Source organism: Rosa rugosa, chromosome 5 (assembly GCF_958449725.1).
Source record: "Rosa rugosa chromosome 5, drRosRugo1.1, whole genome shotgun sequence".
In the NCBI taxonomy this organism is placed as follows: domain Eukaryota; kingdom Viridiplantae; phylum Streptophyta; class Magnoliopsida; order Rosales; family Rosaceae; genus Rosa; species Rosa rugosa.
Window position 1 is genome coordinate 2,381,269 of NC_084824.1, and position 21,162 is coordinate 2,402,430.

Consider the following 21,162-nt stretch of genomic DNA (forward strand, 5'->3'; position numbering starts at 1 on the left):
TTTTTTTTTTTTTCCTCCTTTTGAACCAATAGGGAGGGAGACCAAGAACCTCTCTCACCTACCACATCCAGATTCATACGATTTCCTCTACTAATTTCATTTAAGTCTTTGATTAAGTATTTGAAGTTTCCTTATAGGAACAAACAAGGCTTTCCTTTGTGAAGCATGCTCTTTCCTCCATCACATGACTAAAAGACACATTTATACTCTTTGATGAGTGATTTAGGTCCAGTTTGACATAGCTTATGCTTTGCAAAAAAACTGCTTAACTTATAAGTTAAGTAGCTAAAGGTGTTTGGTAAAACTAAATAAGCAGCTTATTTTAAAAGTTACACCATTAACTTATTAACCTATCCCAAACTGGGCCTTAGACCCCTCATCGTTGAGTTGAATACTCGCTACATCTCATAAGCCTGAGCCAGGCATACAATGAACCAGTAGGCAAATTATATATGAACCAGAAAATAAAGTCCAAATCATGATTCTTGTATACCAATTCCGTAAAGCGATTTTCTCAATGACTGTAGAACAACACCTGAACACATTCAGATGCAAAAAAGCAGAACACATGGGTTTACCCATTTTCTCCCATGGCTTTCATGAGTTTCAGACCAGTGGATTTGCAGTGTGTGCATAGGTAGATCTACAAAGTTACTGACTTCCTAGCCTAAATCCAAAGTATGTGGAACTAATCGTTTGCTCAGTCAGATAAATGGATGTAATGGCAACTTTCCTATTCCAATTCTGCACAGCATGTACGTTTTCCAGCCAAAAGTGAGATGGAGGAGGTAGGAGTAAAAGACATCACTCACTGCAGCGCTAAGCTTCGTGCAGTTCTTTTTTTCTTTTTCTCCGGAGTTGAATGTACTTGTACTATCCTCCCATATGTCTTCAGCTGATAATTCTCAAAAGCATCTGCAACTGCTGCAACCTGAATGATCATAGTATCTCACTTATCAGTCATAGGAATCCAGCATATGCAATTAAGTTTACGAATTAACAATGACAGCATATATAAAGGGACAAACCAGGTTTGGCTTCTTGGAGTAGACCCTGACTATCTTGTCTTGATAAAATGCAGGAAGCAAGTGACTTACACGATCAACTTGGATTCGGAATTTATCAGTACTCTCATAGTCCTGATAAAAACCAAGTAGTCAGATTCACTTTGCACAATCCAACTAAGCTGTGTCTACTTGAAGAAGTTTGGAAAACAATGATATGATTGTTATCTCGATCAGGAAGAATTTTAAATCTGGATTCATTCTTTCAACCATGGGAAAATAGTAAACAGATAATATGAATACAAAAAGATACACAAGTACCTTACTCTAAAACGTCATTGATTTAACCATCAGCAGTATCACAAAAATTTTAAATTAATCAGGTTAAATTTGATGATTTACCAATAAGAGTAATCTTACTGAAGATACAATCATAGCATTTGCAGTCACAGTATTGAGGCTATCAAATCATGATAATTAACAGGGTGATAATGTTCATGTAATCAGAGGCTTGAAAAGTAGACTGATAAAGTGCAAGTATCTAGGCCATGGAGGTGTGATCTTACATTGAAGAAATGGACTCTGGATGAGGAAGTACATGCATCGAGAAGAAAGTTTGTCAAATTTCAATCACTATATGCAAATTCAAAGTTAACAGTGGCTTAATAATAAGCATTATTTGATTTAATTTCAGGTACCTTTCAAGAGGGCTGTTCCTGTCATTAGTCAAATCAATTTTAACAGTGATCACAACCACATCTTCCTCCTGTAGTGTAACATTGCCAGCTTTCTGGATGGAAATTAAACAGTAGGTATCAGTGTGTACTTTCCAAATATAACAAAAGAAGAAAGAGAGAGCTAGTACTATATTTTCAACCTGAGAACAAATTATATCTTTGGCTGTAATATCATTGAAGTAATGTAGTCTGTCCTTTGGAACAGTTAACTCATTGCAGAACTGCAAAGCAAATAAAGTTGTAACAATTGGATTCCCTCTGATCTTCAGAATGAATGAACAAAAATAAAGAATTAAGACTAGGAAAAGCAAAGATACTGAGATACATGAATAATTTATAACATCAGAAGCTTTTTTCTTGTATGTGATGGACATATTAAAATACCTGGTAGAGATCCCTTCTTCGAATGCGTAAGATCAAATCCCTTGCCTCCTTCAGTTCAGGGTTGTCAGACGTTTCAATTTTCTTCAGAATTGAATCATCTAACTGCACTTTAAGATAGATAGCATTAGTGTTGTAATAATAAAAAGCCTTCCTGAATATATACTAATTGATAAAGCTCTTTAACCTTCCAGAATTCAGATGGTTTGTGAATGGAGTCTGCAATCCCAAGTTCAGCATTTGCTTTGCACAGAGCATCAACAGCCATGAGTTCAATAGCCTGATTAAACAGTGGTGTTTACACCAGAATTTTTCATTTCAGATATATGGTAACCGTACAGCCACAGTTTGATGTTTCAGATAAAAATGGTTAGTTCTATCTACTACCTTCACTTTTGCATGCGTATAGACAGTCCGATGCAGATTAGCCCGAGTCATAAACAGCTTGTTGATTGTCAGATCTGACCACAATATCAAATTATTATTAAAGAGTATAACTATGGTTGTTGCAGAAGTAATGACAGAATATAAATATATACTAACATTCACTAGCACAGTAACATATCTCATCCTCCATAACTCGCATAGTTTCCATCAGCCTGAAAGTTTGAATGAGAAAACAAGGTTCTGTCAAAAGCTTCTGTATGCAATCATACAGTTTCTGAACATAGAGTATGTACAAAACTACAAATAACACAGTAGACCAAGTTCAAACTTCTGCACAAAACAGAAATATCAGAAAAAATGAGTGGACTTGAGCTGAAGAGTGGACCAAAGCAATAAACATATATCTTCTATGAATTTATGCCCTCGTGAAATTGAAAGTTGATCAATACCTCTCAAAGTGAAAATTACAGCCTATGCCACAGGCACGGGAGTCACGTTCAATGTAATCAAACCTGTAGAGAAGCGGTATAAATCACACTCATTATATTATCAAATAGCTAGTAGCATTTCAAGAATCTCCAAATATAATGCCAAGCAAAAAGTTAAGAGAAATCAAGTCACCTACTTGTCAACATCTATTCCAGTGCGTCCATTAGCAACAATATCATACAAGAACTGCTTTTCTGGTGCAGCCTACATTTAAAATGTACAGAGGATAAGGTGCTGAAGTGTAGAATATAAAGTAAAAATTTTAAGGGGAGAGAGAAGTTAATAAGATGTTCTGAAGAACTGAATTATTATTATTATTTTTCAAAATGGAAACTTCTCCATGATAACTTACATTCTGTGCCTCATGTTTAGAGCTAGCCAGGATCAGGTCCTGTAAAGATACACAAAGGAATAAATACATTAAATCAATAATTAATTGCATAAACATCAACCAGAATTCATGTGTGCAATTGCATACATTGAGAAAATAAAGAATCTTCCAGAAATAGAAGTGATATGAACAGTGAACTGTAACAAGAAAATGAAGGCATAAATGGAGATACATAGAAGATGACATCATGCAATGAAAGACTTAAGCAACTAAAAATTAAAATTGCTTTCCATTAGTCATTTCCCTAAAGGAAGCACAAAATCTGCATGACATTCCGTCTTTTCAATATTGCTCCACAGAATCTGGCGGTGGGAAAAAATATGTTAAAAGATATAATTGAAGATAACAAGACTAACCTTCACTCTCTTTAGCTCTTCAGAATCAATGTCAATGTGGTGCTCGTCGACAATGTAGTCAATCATCTTCACAGACATATCCTCATGGGACCTGCAGTAGTCAAATCATTTCCCCCAATTAAAGAGGATTAAATCTCCTGACTAAAAATAGAGACCATTTACAGCCATCGAACAAACATAAACCATCCAAACTAAAGTGCACAATATTCTTTCACAGACCATGCTGTATCTGCTTAACAAAAGAACCAAGGACATGCTGCATGTCCAAGTCAGAAATGAAACAGAAAATCAATCATGTTACTGCTTGTTCATGATTAAAATGCCAGAAACGCTGTCAATTATCGAAGACATGTCTTCAATTACAAAATTTCTTTAAGATGAAATGACTTTCATATCTGATTTTCTGATTAATGGTCCTACTTAAAATCTTGACCAGTATATCAAAGCAGCATTTTGACAGTAAATCCATAGTTTTTGTCTTGGTAGTGGGGATAAAATATCATTAAAACCATGTCTCAATCCAACCAATCAATTATTTATGAGCATATTAATAGAAAGCTGTAAGGTGTAAATGCAGTCCTTTAAAAATACAAAAAAAGCATTGCATTGAATCATTAATAAAAAAATACAAATAAAAAGAATGCACTGAATTCTATTCAAGAATATAACAATCACCATTTGTCACCAGAATGAAGCCGAGGAAGAAATGCGCTCTCAAACATGTGGCTGAAAGGCCCATGGCCAATATCATGCAGTAGTCCTAGAAAGAGATTTGACAAAAAAAGAAGAAGAAGAAAAGCACATGTTGGACCACCTTACTTGAAAGAGAGCATCTATTATAACAGATATAGTTTGTTTACCAGCAAGTTTTACTGTTCTCACATCAAAGCTGTCAATTCCAAGCTCCTCGCCCTGAGAGATGGTACATAAATAGGAAAGGGTTAATTTTAGGTTGCATTATGAGAATGCTTAGACTGTCAGCAAAACACATTCTTACTTGGTAAGTTTTGATTTTATTGATAGCTTCACCAGCAAGCCAATACACCCCAAGTGAATGCTCAAATCTAGAATGTACAGCTCCAGGGTAAACCATGCTGGTCAGACCTGGATCAGAAGTAAACGTAAAATTAAACCTGAATTTGGTGTGATGAATAACAATTGAATTACATTGATAGAGAAAGTAAACAGATGAATGCGAAAAAAGGTGATCTCAACAATACATTCAAAAATGTGTCGCACTAATACAAATCAGCATATCTACAGCAATTAATATCTGATCCTAATTATTTATAGATCGAATCCGGTTGAGAATATACTTAGCAAAATTGAACTCACCAAGTTGCTTCAGATCACGAAGCCTGCAACAAGTGGTAAAACTATGAGGAAACACAAAGACTAAAAGTTACTTGATGAGAAAACAAACATTGCATAGAATAGATTTTGATTAAAACTTGCCTCTGAAACTGTTCAGTGTCAATAAAATTCAAGGAGAGCTGCAACAAATCAAAGAAAGAGATAAGCTACCGAAACATAGTTTCCATACCTTACCAAATCATTTAGCTGTTTATCTCAATCCTATCTTTTCAAAACTATTCCAATATTACAATTTCTTTCGAAGACAAATTCAGTACTGGTTTTTGCATGCAAATCAAAAGTCAAGTTATAGATACTCTGTTCCAAATCTTCTATGATTCGGTCACTTCCCATATGTATCAGTTTGTCAGCAAACAATTTCAATGATCTGTCTACTTTGACTAGAAATCCTTCAAAGACTTCTTCCTTGCTTTCTCACACCCTCAGTTCAGAAAATTTAAAGAATATGCAGCTTTTTATTTACTTAACTCTTCAAGACTAAAGGACTCAAATCACCACAAAAACATTAATATAAGCATATTTAATTTCCAAATATTCCTGTGTGCAATTTCCAATAGATTCTTATTTAAATTTCTGCCACATCACGGTGCCTGATTCTCAAAGTTGAATTTCCGTCATTTATTCTCCAAAAATTTCAGTTACAGTTCTAATCCATATCCTCTCAGGTGAAAAATCGACGCTCTCTCATCCATTGATCCATATACACACATACGTTTTCAAATCGCCGTTGCTATATTGTCTCTTTAAATTCATATACAGTTCGAGAGTTACGAACTCAAAATCTATTACGAAGAATGCATTTCCGGAACTCTAAACCAAATCAAAGAAGAAAAATAAAATCAAACTCAAACAAGCAGCTCGCGAAACAAAAAAATTGCAATGTTCAACCGCAATCGATTCAAACACAAGTTTTACAGCTCAAAAGCAATCCCGATACCGAAATTCTACATTTCATAGAGCTACGAACGAACTCAAAGCAGGAAGCAGAAGCAAAATTCGAGAAGCATCAAGCAATTTCATCACTATACAATGCCGAATACGCAAAATGAAGATAAACGGTGGAATAGAGGCTGAAATATTACCGGCTCGAGGTAGACGATGCCGTGAACGTTATCGTGAACTAGCTTCAAATTCCGGCGATCCTGAAAGTCGTTCGCCATAGCCGCCATTGTTCGCTCACTGAAATTTGAACGCAGAGAGAGGAAGACGAACACGGAGTGATGGAAGCTCCGAGACTCGGAGACTAAGACCTAAGGAGCACTGCGACGGTGATCGAAACCTAGGGTTTGTAGAGAGAGAGAGAGAGAGAGAGAGAGAGGAAGAAGAAGAAGAAGAAGAGAGAGATAGAGAGAGAGTTTGTTAGAGTGAGAATGCAAAATGGAGGAGGGAAAGGAGTGAGGGAGCTATTTAGGCACTCCAAAATTGCCTGTGGTGGTCGTGATGCCGCCAAAAAGAGCTTCCTCTCTCTCCTGGGGCGCGTGGAGGTCACGGTCCAATTATAATGGTCTAATATATTTTCCTTTTTTAATCAAAATTGCAGTCTACTTAAACAGGACTGGTGACGTGTACATTACGACAAATTTTAAAAAGAAATTATGAAAAACATGTGGTTCCCGTTCGTTTATTGTAATCCACGTGTAACTTTTTAAATTTAATTACTACTAGGTTCTAAATTTTGGCTGCTAAACATGTTTAACGGTCGGCTAATTTTTTTTGATACATTCAATTAGTTTTTTTCGCAGACTATAAGAAGAAACTTATATCACTATACCAAATAAATTTGTTTGCTTATTTTGCTAATGTGATTTTGGATTATTCAATCTTGCACAACAAGAAAGCAAGTGTAGCAAGCAAGATAACAGGAATGTGTACCAAAAAGGGTCCAGGGCATGTGCCAGAGAAACTCTTTTTGTGCAAGTGTCAAATCAATTGAAAAGGAAAGAGTACCTTGTAGTGTAGGAAGTTGGAACAAGAACAAAGCAAACGAGTATGTGTCGGTCATAAATGACTGATGGTGATAAGACTGTATTGTGTAAAACACATACACCAATAAAGTAGTGTGTACAAATTTGATAACAACATTAAGAAACAACTTTAGGCAGGGTTTTGCAACCCTCTGTAACAAAAGCTAGTCTGAATCTTCTGGCCATGGTGATACGAAAAGGTCGGATACCCCAAGACCCAAGTTATGTTCCATGAGACGGACAACACGGAAATGCCAAGGCATTGCAATCGGAATATCACATGGGTGCTTAGAGTTGCTTTATCTTGGATGCAGCAATAGGCGTGAGGAAGATGATGTTCAGATAATCACACTACCACTTGGGTCGCCGTTTTGAACTTCTCTGGCACGCGGAGCATGGGAGCCTGGATTTCGCCAGGTTTGCCAAGCTGACCACAGGCCGCCATCTGATCATCGCCTCTACTCGGCCGCATGAAAACAACGCGGCCTGCTCCAGCCAAATAATTTCTGAACTCAACCATTTTCTCGTCACTGGTTGGTCTGAAATGGGATCCGCTATGAGGATTAAATGAGATAAGGTTGATCTTGCATGGAATGCCCTGAACGAGATCAGCAAGCCTCCTTGCATCCTCAATGCTGCAATATGCAAGGCACTCAGTCACACATCAAAGAAATAAAACAAGGAATCCCTAACTGAAGGAAACAAACATTGCTTTAAACAATTCATAATCAAGTAATTTGAGCTTGAAACTGCTGTGTAAATGTCTATGATGCAACAGCATTCCATTACACACTGCTAAAAGAACTTCATATTGACGTAAACAAGCCAAAACCACTTATAAGTCCAAAAGTTATTTTACCTGTCATTTACTCCTGCAAGCATTACATATTCAAAAAGAACTTTGTAGTTATTCTTGAAGCGAAGTTCCTCTTTAAGAGTCCGAAGAAGCACAGCTATATTATACTTCCGGTTAATTGGCATGATCCAGTTTCTGACCTGCAACCATTATCACTTATAAGGTCATATGACTGTGCGCATGTGTGCGTATGCATGCGTGTTTTGTACCAAGTAATCACATAAGTATGTAGTTTACAAGTTCAAATAAACTGAATGGAAATACCTCATCCGTAGTTGCATTCAAACTAACAGCTATAGCACAATTAGACTCTCTGAGGTAACGCCTCAGCTGAGGGACAAGCCCACTTGTTGAAACAGTTATCTTGCGAGGACTGAAATGAAGGCCTTGATCATCCACCATAATGTCTGCAGCTTTAATAACATTGTCAATGTTGTGAAGCGGTTCTCCCATTCCCTGGAAATACAAAGTTATCCCTATTAGCAGTTGTACAAACTTATGTTTTGGTGACCTATATTAGCAGAAGATACGTAAAAGAAGGTTCAGTAATAGCACTTTGGGTCCAGAATACAATAGCCAGCATAACCAAAATAGATTTGCATTTTTTTTTTCCCTGACTTAGAAAAGCTCGCATTCATTTGAAGATGTATCCTAAAACTGTTAACCTACCATGAATACAACATTGGTAATCTCGCCAACTTCACTTGTGAGCAGGGATCGCGCAAATACAGCCTGCTCTACAATCTCAGCTGCAGTCAGATGTCTCCTTAGACCCATCCTGCAAAATGAAAGGACATTAGAACCAACATTTTAACTAGGTAGACTAATGAATCATGAAAGCACTAAGCATTCAAAGCTTGCAGAGGAGAAGTAAGCTTGCCTGCCGGTGTAGCAGAACTGGCAATTCATGCCACAGCCCACTTGACTTGAAACACAAACAGTATTCCTGCTACTATCAGAAGGTATGACAACGGTTTCAATCACCATCCCATCTTCCAAAGTGAATAAAATCTGAAACCTCCTGTGAGTATCACAATCAATGATAAGGTTCTCAAATAAACGTAACTATAAGTACCTAAAATTCCCATATATATGCCCTAGCAGTTCACTAGTTCTACACCAAGTAGATATTAAACAATCCAAGGGCAGGAGGAAACAATTTCATGTACCTTCCTAGTTCCATCCGCTGCGGTAATAATTTGCTTCAAAGACAATGCCTTGAACTCGGCATTCTCACTCAACATCTTCCTAAAATCTTTGTTTAAACCTATTAACATATCGAAAACAGAATCCATATAAGTCTATCAATTTTTGCTCACTAAAACAATTGGATAAGGCAAGAGTGGGATAGGGTTAAACCTTCCAACTGATCACTGTGATGCGCCCAAATATAATTCCCATAGAGACGTTTCCATAGCATCATAGCTTGGCCGGGCCTGTAGCCTTGTGATTGAACCCATTTCTGCCAAAACCATTACAACTATTACATTCACAACCAATAAATTAAACTAGAAGCAAACTTGGAAAAAAACAATCACCTCAAGCTCATCGTATCGCATCCCTTTAAGAAGCACCTTCGAGCTTTTGTTCGAGACTCCAGCTGTAAACGTAAACGAAGGCTCACCAAAAGCGGGGGCAGTGTCGTCGACGGAGGCGAGAGTGTCTGGGAGAGAACAAGCGGTGGTGGCTGTGGAAAACGAGAGGCGGTGGGACGAAACGAGAGGAATGAGGAGCGGTGGTGAGTGTTTCAGGAATCGAGAGGAGAGAGTGGGAGCCTTGTGGAGAGGTAGAGGGTTCGATCGGAGTAGGATTCGTCTCATCCACACGCAGCTCATCTCCGTTGCCATTTCTCACGACAATGGTAGCCGGTGACTAGCCGCCAAAAACTAGGTAATTTCGCCGATCCTATGCTAGATTCCTAGATAGTGTTTTCTATCATTTGGGCTTCAGTATTTCTGGGCTCTGAGATCCTATGCTAGATTCCTAGATAGTGTTTTCTATCATTTGGGCTTCAGTATTTCTGGGCTCTGAAAGGCCAAACCCCAAAGAGGAGGGAACTGGCTCCATGCGTTAGTAGACTGGTTTGTACCATATTGAATTAACGTCAATTACTATCTACTTGATATATATCTATCTCGAACAAAATCTACTTGGTGTATCGGTTAGAACTTCTCTATTACCATTGAGACATGTTTTGAACTTTCAAGTATAGACAGTGCCGAGTGCAACAAAAGCAAAATCAGTCGTACATGCACCCATCACTGCTCAAACGAGACAGGAGAAGACTGCAGAGCTTAGCTGTCGACTTTTTCAGACGGTTAAAAATTAAGCAACAGCAGAAGACATTGAGGTGGCATGAAATATTAGCGCCATTGTTAAACTGCTAAAACTCTTCAAAGACGGTTCAAAGTACAAAACTGTATGATTTGTATTACGAGTACATGTCCAGCATAATTGGATGACATTGGTGATTTCAAGATAAAGATGTTGGCAGAATTGGTCCTGCAATCTTCTATATATCATTGTGTCCCGCAATCCCCAAGAAGGGTGCTTCAAATGAACATTGACATCACACCCGTACTGAACTGAAATGGTACATTGAATTCTTGGCCGTTTACCAAATTGAACTGATTGCAGCTAGTCCCTGAAAGACATACAACAAGATCACAGTTAGGACTCGCAAACATATATTAACAGGAAAACACAAAAGATGAAATGTGGTGACCAAAGAATGTAAGCAACTACAACAAATCTCCACAATAAATGAAAAATAGGTGAGACAGACTTTGTTTCATGAACTATCCTATTATGTAGTAATAATTAATGTCCACGGCAAGGTGGCATTAATCATTGTCACTATAATTTTGCAAAGCATTTCAAATTTCAACGGTATTACTACTTTTGATGGTCTGTACCAAGCTTGTTGATCCCATCTACTTGCAAGTCTAAAGGCTAGTGGTGGGAACAAATGTTGCCCTTCCATGTTAGTCTAATGAAGGGATAAGTCTTGAATTGCACAAAAAGAAAGATAGAACAGATGCAAAACTGTAGACTTTTCTTCTATTCATTACCATGCTATTTCTAATTAGATCATCCGTCTCTCCTAAAGTTCTTGAACCTTCAAAAATTCAAACTGTGACAACTGACAAGTATATGTAACAACAACAACATATCTACTAACCTGACAGTCCAATATTTCCAGCATAATAGAAAAGTTCCTTGAAAAATATAAATCAAAATGAAAAGAACAGAAAGAGTACAACGGAATACTAAAACTTGTCTTCTACTGACATGCTACTGAAACCATCTAGAAGTTAAGAAGGTGACGTAAATGAAACAGACGATAACTACTAGTGAACAGAACAATTCTACATAAGAAGAAGAGTGCATGTTTCTCTCTACCAGTATTCTGAATTATTATTTTAGGAGTAAGGTGCTAACAGACAAGAAAGGAAAATAAGTATCAAAAGCAAACGAAGAAATATTAGTATGATTAAAAGTAAAGTGACATGACTGTTATATGTTACCATCAAAACATCAAAATAAAATCTCACGGCTTAACCAAATCAAATATCTCAAACCACCACAAATAACTGAAAGGAACAAGACTGTAACTATAAAGGTTATAGAGACAGGGCATCATCCGAGCACCAAAGTACAAGATCAAGGCAGGAGGAAGAAATTCCTCCCATCAATCTCCTCATTACACTAGCATTGTATCCTAAGAGGGTAAATTATTGATACCAATTCCCCGCTTATAAAATCTCAATTTCGACCCCATCCTACCTATATTTGTAAAGTAGATGGAGGAAAGGAAGTTACTTCTGGGAAGAAACAACATAGATATAAGTCGAGTCTGGAATCCTAAGGTCACCTCTAAGCTAAATGGGCAAAATATCCAGAGCTACCACATAATCAGCCGCGCTTGAGTGTCAATCAGATACTATGCATGAGCAGACATGAACTACTTTAGCCAAATAAATCAGAAAACCAAATATTGAGCATATGACATAGGTGTAAAGTGATCTAAAGTGTTATGAAATGAAAGATTACTCACCAATATTTAATCAAGCCATCCCAGCCACAAGTTGCGACTTTACTCTGCTCCAAGGGATGCCAAGCTGCCCCAATGCACACTCCATCATGACATCTGAGAGTTTTGAAGACTTTGCAAGTCTTCCAATCCCAAAACCAGCATCGACCTTCACCATCACCCGAGAAAACAAACCGTCCATCAGGCGAGAAATTCACTTGGCAAGCATACCCCGCAACAACATGTCCTGCAAACCTCTTCTTCTTATTGAGCTGAAACTTCTCCCTGGTACTGTAAATAAGAATCTGGTTGTCCATACTCTGTGCTGCAAGCCAATTCGAATTGGGGTGCAACGAAATCGATGGCATAGAATGCATGTGAGGCTCACTAATATACTTGATAACCACAGGAATCCCAAACTCCCATACACGAAGAGACTTGTCATCACTGGAAGTAACAAACCTCCGGTTATTATCAACAAATGTAATAGTATTCACCGCACCCAAATGCTGATCATACTCTTGAGTGATCTTCCCCTCATTCATATCCCACTGAACAATCTTCTTATCACTCATCCCAGCCAACAACACATTCTGCTTATCCTCATCCGGATTAAGCTTCACCACATACGGAACCTTCCCAGTCGAAAATGTAGATATCACCTGCCCAGTTTCCGTATCCCAATACTTGATATTCTTATCATAACCAGCACTCAAAAACTTACTCCCATCATTCGAAAAACAAATATCCCTAACACCCTTCGAATGCCCCATGTAAGTTCTCATACACTTACCAGTGTTGAACACATCCCAAATCTTCACCTTAGTATCCAGCCCTGCAGAGAGAATCAAATGCCCCGAATTCGGGAAGAACCTAATAGCAGACACACCCTTGGTGTGACCACTCCAAGTATGCACAAGCCGTTTTGGAATGTAACAGTGATCATTAGTAGCCTTGGCATCTCTCGGCGGCGCAATCCAAGACCTTCCTTGATAGTCTCTCTCTTCTTTGCCGTGGAAAGTAGTCTTCTCAACCACAGCCTCTCCCTTGTCGCCGGCACCTTTCTCTTCACCTTTCTTCTTCGCATATTCCTCTGCATATTTCTTCTGCTCCTCCGTCAGCTCCGCCGGCAAACCCTCCTTCTTGCCGGCCCAGGGGCTCTTCTTGTTCTTCATCAGCCACGCGTCGCTGGCCGGATTCGCCACCTCCTCCGGGTCCATCTCGGCGTCTTCTTCACCATCCTCGTTCTCCTTCCTCTTCTCAATCTTCCTCTTCTTCTGCTCGTGCTGGGGGATGTTGTACACCGAAACGGCGTCGTTTTTCTGCAGGGCGGCCAAATCGCCAACGTAATTGTAGCCGGCGGAGGCGGAGGGGTCGGCGGCGTAGCCGTAGTTCTGGAAAGTGTTGTACTGCTCGTCGAAGATGAAGGGCTCGATGGCGGCGTCCTCGACGAACCCTAGCTTGTGGTTGCGCATGCCCTGGGCGAGGCCGTCCTTGGCGTAAGGGTGAGATGGGCCGTAGATTGGGGCCCAGAGCTGGTCGTAGGTCGGGTTGAAGTCGACGAGGTGCTGGGTCGGGTCAATGGGCCGGGACAATACGCTGCGGTTCTTGGCCACCGACAGGGCCAGCATGGTGTCGTCGACCTGGGGCGCGGCGGACTTGGGTGGGAGGAGCCGCGGAGGAGAAGATTCCGGGGAGGAATTAGGGTTTTGGTCGTCGGAGTAGCCTTGGAGGAGATCCATCCTAGGGCACGGTTATCAGAGAGCTTTGAATTTGGGATGGGATTTTAGGGTTCTCAGGGTTTATGTGTAGTTCTGTATCGTCGAGATCGGAGAGTAGGAGAAGAAATACAGAATTGGTTTTTTAGGGGAGTGAGGATATTGTCGGTATTTTATAAGACTTCTATTCAAACAACGTCATCGAATATTTGCCCCAAAAAAAAAAAGCAATGTCATCGAAATTATGAAAATTTTAATTAAATTTTTTGAATAATACCAATTTCTAAAAATCATTAAAAATAACTCAAGTTTCTAAGACTTATAAACTCGTAACAACCTGTAATTTAATCTTATGGATTATAAAGATAAAACTTGACAAAACAAAAACTTTGGTTTGATATTTGTTAAGTCAGTTTTCCACAAAACTGGCAGGTTCATCAACTTCAGCACAACCGCTTGGTCCACTTCTATCCACATTAAGCCTCATTGATCCTCTGAACATGTAAATTTTGGCATCTCCACAGGGTTACAGTTGAATTTTGCAGCCATGTGAGGAGAACAATTGGTAAAAGGTAAGGTACCAGCTGAATCACTAAGCTTCCAACTCCACCAACACCATTCAAAATAAGTAATGATTTACCAGTAAAAAATCCTGTTCTTTCGAGACCCTCGCAAGCAATCTTGATTGCAAGAGGCAGAGAAGCATTCTAAGCAAAGTCTAGAATCTCAAGTTTTAGTGCTATTAACCTATTTTCAACAGCAATGTACTCAGTAAACAAGTATGGTTGTCCCAATCGAAGATGAGGCTTAAGGTGTAATTATAACCGAAGCCTTAGGCTCAAGGCATAATTATAACCGTTAGATTTATATCCAACGGTGATTAACACATAGTTTTCATGGTCAGTTACTGATCAGGTGAACACCACTGATAAGACTATAGGATATGAATGTATCTCAAAAATAAAAAATAAATTGGATATGAAGCCTTACTTTTTTCTTTTCTTTTTTGTGAACAAAAAGATACAAAAAAAAAATCGAATTATTGTCAAAAAAGGTATAGACTTTATATGATAAGAGCATCTCCAACAGTAGAATTTACATTTTAGTTAAATTTAGCTAGAGTGAAGAAATATAGCTATTAATTTAACAATGTTGCTCAAGTAGTAGTAGCTCTTTGTGACTGATATACTATATTTTATCATTGTAAATTGACATGTGGACAAAAGAGGAGAAAGAAATATAACTTTTGTTTTAGCTATTATTGATTGTCTAGCTAAATATAACTAATCATTTTAGCTAAAGTTAAATTTAACTTAGCTATAGCTAGTATATTGGAGTTGAGTTTTTCTTAAAAAATAGTTATATATAGCTAAAAATTGAATTTAGCTATTCTGTTAGAGATGCTTTAAGACTGTAAACTAGCTTTTGATTTTGTCATGGATCAGTTTTTGGTACCGGCCATAGTGGAGACTGACTCTCAGCTTGTGCAGCAGCAATTGTGCAGGTCTGAGGGGAGTAATTTCTCACAGCTTGGGAGGCTTTATGATGATTTGGGCTCCACCTTGAGAGCTCACTCTAATTTGAAGGTAGTTTATACTAGAAGAGGTGCTAATAAAGCAGCGCATCTGATGGCTGCATCTGCTAGTTCGTTATCTCGAGAATGTTTTTATTTTTCTCCTCCTCCCTTTCTGCTTGCTGTTATTGCAGCTGAGCAAGACCATATGTAATTCTTATTATTATTAATAAAAGTTGACCTCTTCTTTTCAACAAAAAAAAAAAAAAAAGACTATTATTTGAATATGTTCTTTCTCAAGTAGTTATCACTTATCGGGCCTTTTACTATATCAAGCCTTTTCATTTTTTTATTTCTTTAATTAGGTAAACATTTTTGTATTAATGGGCTAAAATGAGGCATTCTCAAGCCTAAGGCCTAAGACGACCGCCTTGGCCGTTTGCCCTTTGGGCTGGCCCGGCAAGTGAGCCAGATTGTTGTTAGGCCCATTATCATTTTATTGTGTTACCAAAAAAAAATATGGGGCAACATTTAAGATGTAGGCCATGAAAAAGACTTCGAGATCAAACAAATGAGTGATCATCAATTGTCATGATCGACGGGGTGGCAAAGCCTCATCTGAACCCTTGCTTGTGTGCTTGTTATGAGAAAGTGACGGGATGGCCTCACTGGAGCCACCGTTTCCATGGATTACATGGAGTGAAAACGCATCCCCACGGCACCGTGTAATACGTGAACAGCCTCTGTTATATATAGACATTTTTTTTTTTTGAGAAGAAAACATAGTCCTTTATTCAATAACAAGCAAACAGACTACATAACACGGGTGTGACAAGCCGCGACTTCACCCTCATCCACAGGTCGAATGATTGATGAGTCGCGCACAACCCCTTCCAAGCTAGAACCATAAGTGGCAAACCAGTCAAAACGACCGACCTCCGTGAGCCAAACAAGCCCAACTACCACCCACCAAATTCGCCCATTCACACGGGCTACAACATGAGACCACTTCCGAGAGTAACGATAAGACCCTGCATCCAACATAACAAACAGCCACCTATCCACAAACAGCACCGTGTCCCAAACCAACCAGACCACGTGCGTGAACAAATGACAATTACGTTGACAACAAGAGAACATCGATAGTAAACCAAATAGTCCCCGGAAAAAACACCATGTCCATGGCACAACCTCCATACTCCCCCAAGAGGCAACGCACATCCCCGCAGCCAACCTCAAGAAGAAAGCCACTCCCTCCAGCACCATGACCCAATACCGCCAGACCATGTGCGGGAGCTTCTCCCCATTACTTTGACCACCAAGAAATGAATTGCGATCCTGAGAATAAATCAACACACTAAACAACCGAAAACACCCAAACCCCCGCTCAACAGAGGGGGGACTTATGCTTAAACAAGCAACAACTAGAAACAAACAACAACACACTAAACTGAAAACAACAACAAAACACCCAAAAGGCCCGAGAACATTGGTACGGCCCAAGGCCCACTTCCCCTTGCCAAGACCATGCGCAGCAAGAAGCCACCCTCGCCGCCGAGAAGCCCGATCGCCACCAGACCGCCACCACACAGCAACAAGCCGCTGCGCCCAATCCTTCCGTCGCAGCACCGCCTTGTCCCGCCATAGCCAGCCCCTACACCAGACAGCCACCCACCAAACAAACCCAGACCAGATCGGAGACAGATCCCTTTCGAGATCACCACTGTCTCGATCCGATCTCACTCGCCACAGCCCCAACCCATGTAGGAAAGGAGACGCAAGAAGCCACCACCGGAAAGCCAAAGATCGCAGCTGCTGCACCTCAGCCGCCATCCCGGATCCGAACAGGACAGATCGAGATCGATCCATACCATCCGAAGCCGGACAAAACTCCACCCGCCCTGGACCAAACCTCTGTCCTGAAAGCCTGCACCAGCTCCGAAACATCACTCCTCTCCCGGACGGAACACAGCGGCAAGAAAGCCTACCGTGTTCGGCCGGGAGAGAGATCCCTCGACGGTTTTCCTTTTTTTTTCCTGGGCGCGTGAAGCGCGTACAACTCAACTTTTTTTTCCTGTTATATACAGACATTTGAAAATGGAGGCAAGCAAATTCTAAACCGGCAGTCAGGTGTTTCTGATAATGCCCTCAAAACAGCATACCAAATGAAGCTAATGTAGGTGGCACTGCACATGCTGATTAGTACATGAATGCAAAGGAGAAACAGTGCTACTCGTTTCGTCGTCGCAGCCATTGCAAATGAAACTAATGATCATGAGATGCTCAAAATTGGCTTTGTTGGGGATTAAATAGGCCATCTTAAGCCGTTTCGTTAATGAGTTTATTGATGACAGTGAGTAAATGTAAAGCAAGCTGAAGTACTTCTTAACGCCAATTAGCATTTAATCAATCTTCAGAGTTCAGATACATTTTAGTGTTCTTCACTCTTAGTATATATACACTACGTAATACATTGCAAAATTGACTCACTGTTTTCTTTTTTCCTTCTCATTGAATTGAATCTATGACTACCTTTCCAGTGGCTCGATTTGTTTCGAGGTAAGTGAAAGCCTCGACGAGCTTGGAGAAAGGGAAGGGCCCTTTGGGGTCTATCACTGGCTTCACCTTCCCACTTTCTAAATATGGGTTTAGTTTCTTCAGGACAGCTCCATTGGATGTCACTACGAATCTGAAGCCTGGAGGTGTTACTGCACCTGTTAGAGCCACCACACTGCCGCCTTCTTTCACCACCTTCACTGCTTTATCGCATTGACCTGTACGTCATTATACAACCAGATCAAACAGAAACTCATTTCAGGTAATAGAATGCAACAATGGAAGCTGTAAATTATGCGGGGTGTAGTTTTTACTCTCCCCGTGAATATGCAGCAGATAGAGGAAAATTTTCAACTTGATTCAAAACTACAAAATACGAAACAGCATACAAACTACAGTATGTGACTATCTACCAAATATGTCAAAGGGAGTCTATTCGATCAAGGTAGTTCAAACTATTCAAAATCTTTGTAATTTTGATATGAGTCACTATCTAGCCACAGTCTGATAATTCAAATGTCTACTCTAGCTTGAAACACCCTGTAGTTATACTTGTATCAGTCTTACCAATAGCATCATAGACAACATCAAACTTTTCTGGTAATTCTTCAATGTTCTCCTTGGTGTAGTCAATTGCCAAATCTGCCCCCAAGCTCTTCAACAACTCCAGTTTTCCAGTGCTTGAAGTGGCCGCGACTCTTGAAGCTCCAAATACATGTTTTGCTAGCTGTTTCAACAAAGAAATATACAAAGCATAAACAAACATGCTCCAAAAGTAATGTATTACTTTGCAGCCAGGGGAGGAGAACAATTGGTAGAAGGTAAGGTACCTGAATCACCAGGCTACCGACTCCACCAGCACCATTCAAAACAAGCAATGATTTACCAGCAGAGAACCCTGTCCTTTCGAGACCCTCATAAGCAGTCTCGATTGCAAGAGGCAGAGAAGCAGCCTGAGTAAAGTCTAGATTCTTAGGCTTTAGTGCAATCAACCTCTCTTCAACAGCAGTGTACTCAGCAAGCGAGCCAGATTGTTTAGGCCCATCCAATGCTTTCTCATGTATGTCCCCATACACTTCATCCCCCACCTTAAAGTCCTTTACTTGACTCCCAACCTTCACCACCACACCTGCAACATCATATCCCGGAACAGTCTACAGCAAAACAAAGTTAGAACCCCAACTTTGACAGACCAATATCATATATAGGAAAAGAACAATTTACTATCTTTCCTTTATTCACTTGAATTTGACATTTTAGAGCAATGAAATTTATCCCAAATGTTTCTGTAAATTATAGGCAGAATTATGCCCAATTAGCAATACAACAAGCATTGCAATTTGTCACTCTTAGACTTGAAAATAACAACAATCATTCTAATCCCAACACAAATTCACACACTCTTAACACAATCTTGAGCAAAATTTTAACTCACATCCTCCAAAAATTTCATCTTTTCTTTTTGCTAAACTTAAAACATTCAAACACAGACTAGGCTTCTTTCTCTTACATTAACTGATCAACTCAAAACAGACCAAAAATGAAAAAACATACAAACTTGTAACATCTACAACAAACATTCTTATCCCTCTACAAATTCACAATCTCTAAACACAACCTAACGCAAAATTTCGACTCTCATTCACCAAAACTTCCATATTTTTTCGGTCATCTTAACACTTTCAAACTGGATCAGGTTAGTCTTCTTCTTTCTCACACATCCTCATCCAAAAACAACTAATAAACAAGAAAGAAGAATACAGAGAAGAAGTTACCGGAAGCGGAGAGTCAGTGTTCTGGAACTTCCCCTGCCTCCTCTTGAAGTCAACCGGGTTAAGCGCGGCAGCCATAACCTTAATCAAGACTTGATCGTCCAGCAATTTAGGCACTGCAACTTTGGTATCAAACTTCAAGACATCAACACCCCCATATTTGTCATACACCCACGCCTTCATTTCCGACGGCACCGTGGTGGCCTCAGCCGTAGCAGGGGCAGCTTCGTAACTAGCAGACACTCTCAGAGCAGGGAGCTGGCATTTTTGGCGAGTGAAGCTTGTGAGAGTTCGTCTGGCTCTGTTGTTGGTTACTTGTAACGTGGAGGAGAATCTGAGGGAGATTGGGTTTGAGGATAGAGAGTGGAAAAGTGGTGCGAGTTGGGAAACAGAGGAGGAGCTGAGAGTGGCAGTGTTGGTTAGCATTGTTTCCAAAACAACTCAACCTTAAACTGCTTATCCTCTCGATCACCTTAAACCTTATATTCTTCTCCAGTTCAGCAGTTCTTATATGGCGCTTTAAAAAAAAAAAAAAATTGACAATGTTATTTTAAGGTGCTTATTTATTTGTTTTTGGATCTCAGTTTTTATGTTTCAGAATTTTTTAGGGCTCATATATGGACATATGGTACCATTTATTTAGGTTTTATCTTTCATCTTCATTATATTGATACTGACACGTTAGTGTTATTGGTTTACGGGTATGTTTGGAATTATTTTTCGAAGAGTTAGCAACGTTTTTAATTGATAAAGAAAACCAAAAATTGTTTTATCTATCTCGCTGTCTAATTTTTTTTTTTTTTGAGAAGAAATAAAATTCATTAATAACCGAAAAGATTACAACGCATTGGAATGACCGGTTAAAGATCCATAGTTATGGGTCCGTCGCTAATAGCAACATCCATGAGCCAAATGAGCCCAATCCCTAACCAAATTTTAGGCCCGAAACCACAAGCTACTTCCCGAGAGTACCGGTACAACCTCGCTACCAACATTAGACAGAGCCAATTTACCCTCTTCAACACCGTGTCTAAGTACCGCCAGACCACGTGCAAAGGCAATCCACCCTCATGTTGACAACCAGAAAGCACCGAAATTAAAACCCATAATTCCTCGGAGTAACGCCACAATAATGGCACGCCACAATAATGGCACGCCAAACCTAAAACGACTCCCAAACCCTAGCTCGAAGGAGTAGGGACTTATTGAACCTAACCAAAAAACTACCAAAGTAAAGAAAAACCTAAAACGAACCAAAAAAGTGCTGCAATACTCAACATACTTGTCCCAAACAACTGCCACGGGATAGTTGATAAACCTCATCGCCGAACAGATGACGGCACCATCTTCCCCTCCAAAAGATCTGGACCACCTGTTGGACACCAAACAAACCTGCATATTCCACCGCCATAGCAACCCATCCCGGAGCATGCTTCCTTGCCCATCTGCAAAACCAATCCCAGGTATGCCGCAAGACACCATCTTTGATGAATCAAGCCCTTCGCCGTCAAACCGCCCCCAAGAACCCATAAGCACAGCCGCATACCTCCACCCACAACCGTCAACATCCAGATCCGATGAAGGAGGCCGCCGATCCCGTTTTCCTGTCAGGCATGAAATCGTAGAACTGT

At 39.8% G+C, this 21,162-nt stretch overlaps 4 protein-coding genes across 7 annotated transcripts; all 4 read right to left on the bottom strand.

Moving 5' to 3' along the window:
* Positions 1–94: 94 nt before the first annotated feature.
* On the bottom strand, positions 95–6,499 carry LOC133712337 (uncharacterized). 3 transcript variants are annotated; one of them, XM_062138442.1, is made up of 19 exons: positions 6,202–6,498; positions 5,201–5,238; positions 5,081–5,103; positions 4,743–4,849; positions 4,606–4,657; positions 4,421–4,505; positions 3,746–3,836; positions 3,351–3,389; positions 3,135–3,202; positions 2,959–3,021; positions 2,666–2,721; positions 2,510–2,583; positions 2,310–2,402; positions 2,126–2,227; positions 1,882–1,962; positions 1,703–1,794; positions 1,571–1,586; positions 1,029–1,139; positions 101–931 (listed from the first exon to the last, which is right to left on the bottom strand). In XM_062138442.1, exons 1-19 carry the CDS (start codon positions 6,286–6,288, stop codon positions 809–811), a joined length of 1,401 nt encoding a protein of 466 aa, XP_061994426.1. In that variant the 5' UTR covers positions 6,289–6,498; the 3' UTR covers positions 101–808. The 3 variants fall into 3 exon arrangements, 2 of the variants coding, with proteins under 2 accessions (XP_061994426.1, XP_061994427.1); XR_009847299.1 differs by lacking the exon at positions 1,571–1,586 and having other exon boundaries at positions 95–931; positions 6,202–6,499; XM_062138443.1 differs by lacking the exons at positions 5,081–5,103; positions 5,201–5,238.
* A 591-nt stretch (positions 6,500–7,090) lies between these two features.
* On the bottom strand, positions 7,091–9,903 carry LOC133712338 (uncharacterized). The gene is made up of 8 exons (XM_062138444.1): positions 9,478–9,903; positions 9,299–9,401; positions 9,109–9,206; positions 8,820–8,950; positions 8,609–8,717; positions 8,204–8,395; positions 7,943–8,079; positions 7,091–7,718 (listed from the first exon to the last, which is right to left on the bottom strand). The coding sequence occupies exons 1-8, from the start codon at positions 9,784–9,786 to the stop codon at positions 7,430–7,432; spliced, it is 1,368 nt and encodes a 455-aa protein (XP_061994428.1). The 5' UTR covers positions 9,787–9,903; the 3' UTR covers positions 7,091–7,429.
* Positions 9,904–10,284: 381 nt separating this feature from the next.
* Positions 10,285–13,846, bottom strand: LOC133712336 (uncharacterized). Of its 2 annotated transcripts, XM_062138439.1 has the most exons (2): positions 11,997–13,845; positions 10,285–10,583 (listed from the first exon to the last, which is right to left on the bottom strand). In XM_062138439.1, exons 1-2 carry the CDS (start codon positions 13,712–13,714, stop codon positions 10,577–10,579), a joined length of 1,725 nt encoding a protein of 574 aa, XP_061994423.1. In that variant the 5' UTR covers positions 13,715–13,845; the 3' UTR covers positions 10,285–10,576. The 2 variants fall into 2 exon arrangements, with proteins under 2 accessions (XP_061994423.1, XP_061994424.1); XM_062138440.1 differs by lacking the exon at positions 10,285–10,583 and having other exon boundaries at positions 11,993–13,846.
* Positions 13,847–17,582: 3,736 nt separating this feature from the next.
* On the bottom strand, positions 17,583–20,028 carry LOC133712649 (2-methylene-furan-3-one reductase). The gene is made up of 4 exons (XM_062138759.1): positions 19,535–20,028; positions 18,590–18,913; positions 18,327–18,486; positions 17,583–17,977 (listed from the first exon to the last, which is right to left on the bottom strand). Exons 1-4 carry the CDS (start codon positions 19,955–19,957, stop codon positions 17,712–17,714), a joined length of 1,173 nt encoding a protein of 390 aa, XP_061994743.1. The 5' UTR covers positions 19,958–20,028; the 3' UTR covers positions 17,583–17,711.
* Between the last annotated feature and the right edge of the window lie 1,134 nt (positions 20,029–21,162).

Coding starts and splice junctions, on each gene's coding strand:
- LOC133712337 (XM_062138442.1), bottom strand. CDS start 6,288: ATGGCGGCTATGGCGAACGACTTTCAGGATCGCCGGAATTTGAAGCTA. Junction 4,506..4,605: donor GAGAACAGTAAAACTTGCTG/GTAAACAAACTA, acceptor ATCTCTTTCTAG/GACTACTGCATGATATTGGC. Junction 3,203..3,350: donor CTAAACATGAGGCACAGAAT/GTAAGTTATCAT, acceptor TTTTAAATGTAG/GCTGCACCAGAAAAGCAGTT.
- LOC133712338 (XM_062138444.1), bottom strand. CDS start 9,786: ATGGCAACGGAGATGAGCTGCGTGTGGATGAGACGAATCCTACTCCGA. Junction 8,951..9,108: donor CAGCGGATGGAACTAGGAAG/GTACATGAAATT, acceptor AGGAGGTTTCAG/ATTTTATTCACTTTGGAAGA. Junction 7,719..7,942: donor CTTGCAGGAGTAAATGACAG/GTAAAATAACTT, acceptor TGCATATTGCAG/CATTGAGGATGCAAGGAGGC.
- LOC133712336 (XM_062138439.1), bottom strand. CDS start 13,714: ATGGATCTCCTCCAAGGCTACTCCGACGACCAAAACCCTAATTCCTCC.
- LOC133712649 (XM_062138759.1), bottom strand. CDS start 19,957: ATGCTAACCAACACTGCCACTCTCAGCTCCTCCTCTGTTTCCCAACTC. Junction 18,914..19,534: donor ACACTGACTCTCCGCTTCCG/GTAACTTCTTCT, acceptor GTTTTGCTGTAG/ACTGTTCCGGGATATGATGT. Junction 17,978..18,326: donor TGTTGTCTATGATGCTATTG/GTAAGACTGATA, acceptor AATGACGTACAG/GTCAATGCGATAAAGCAGTG.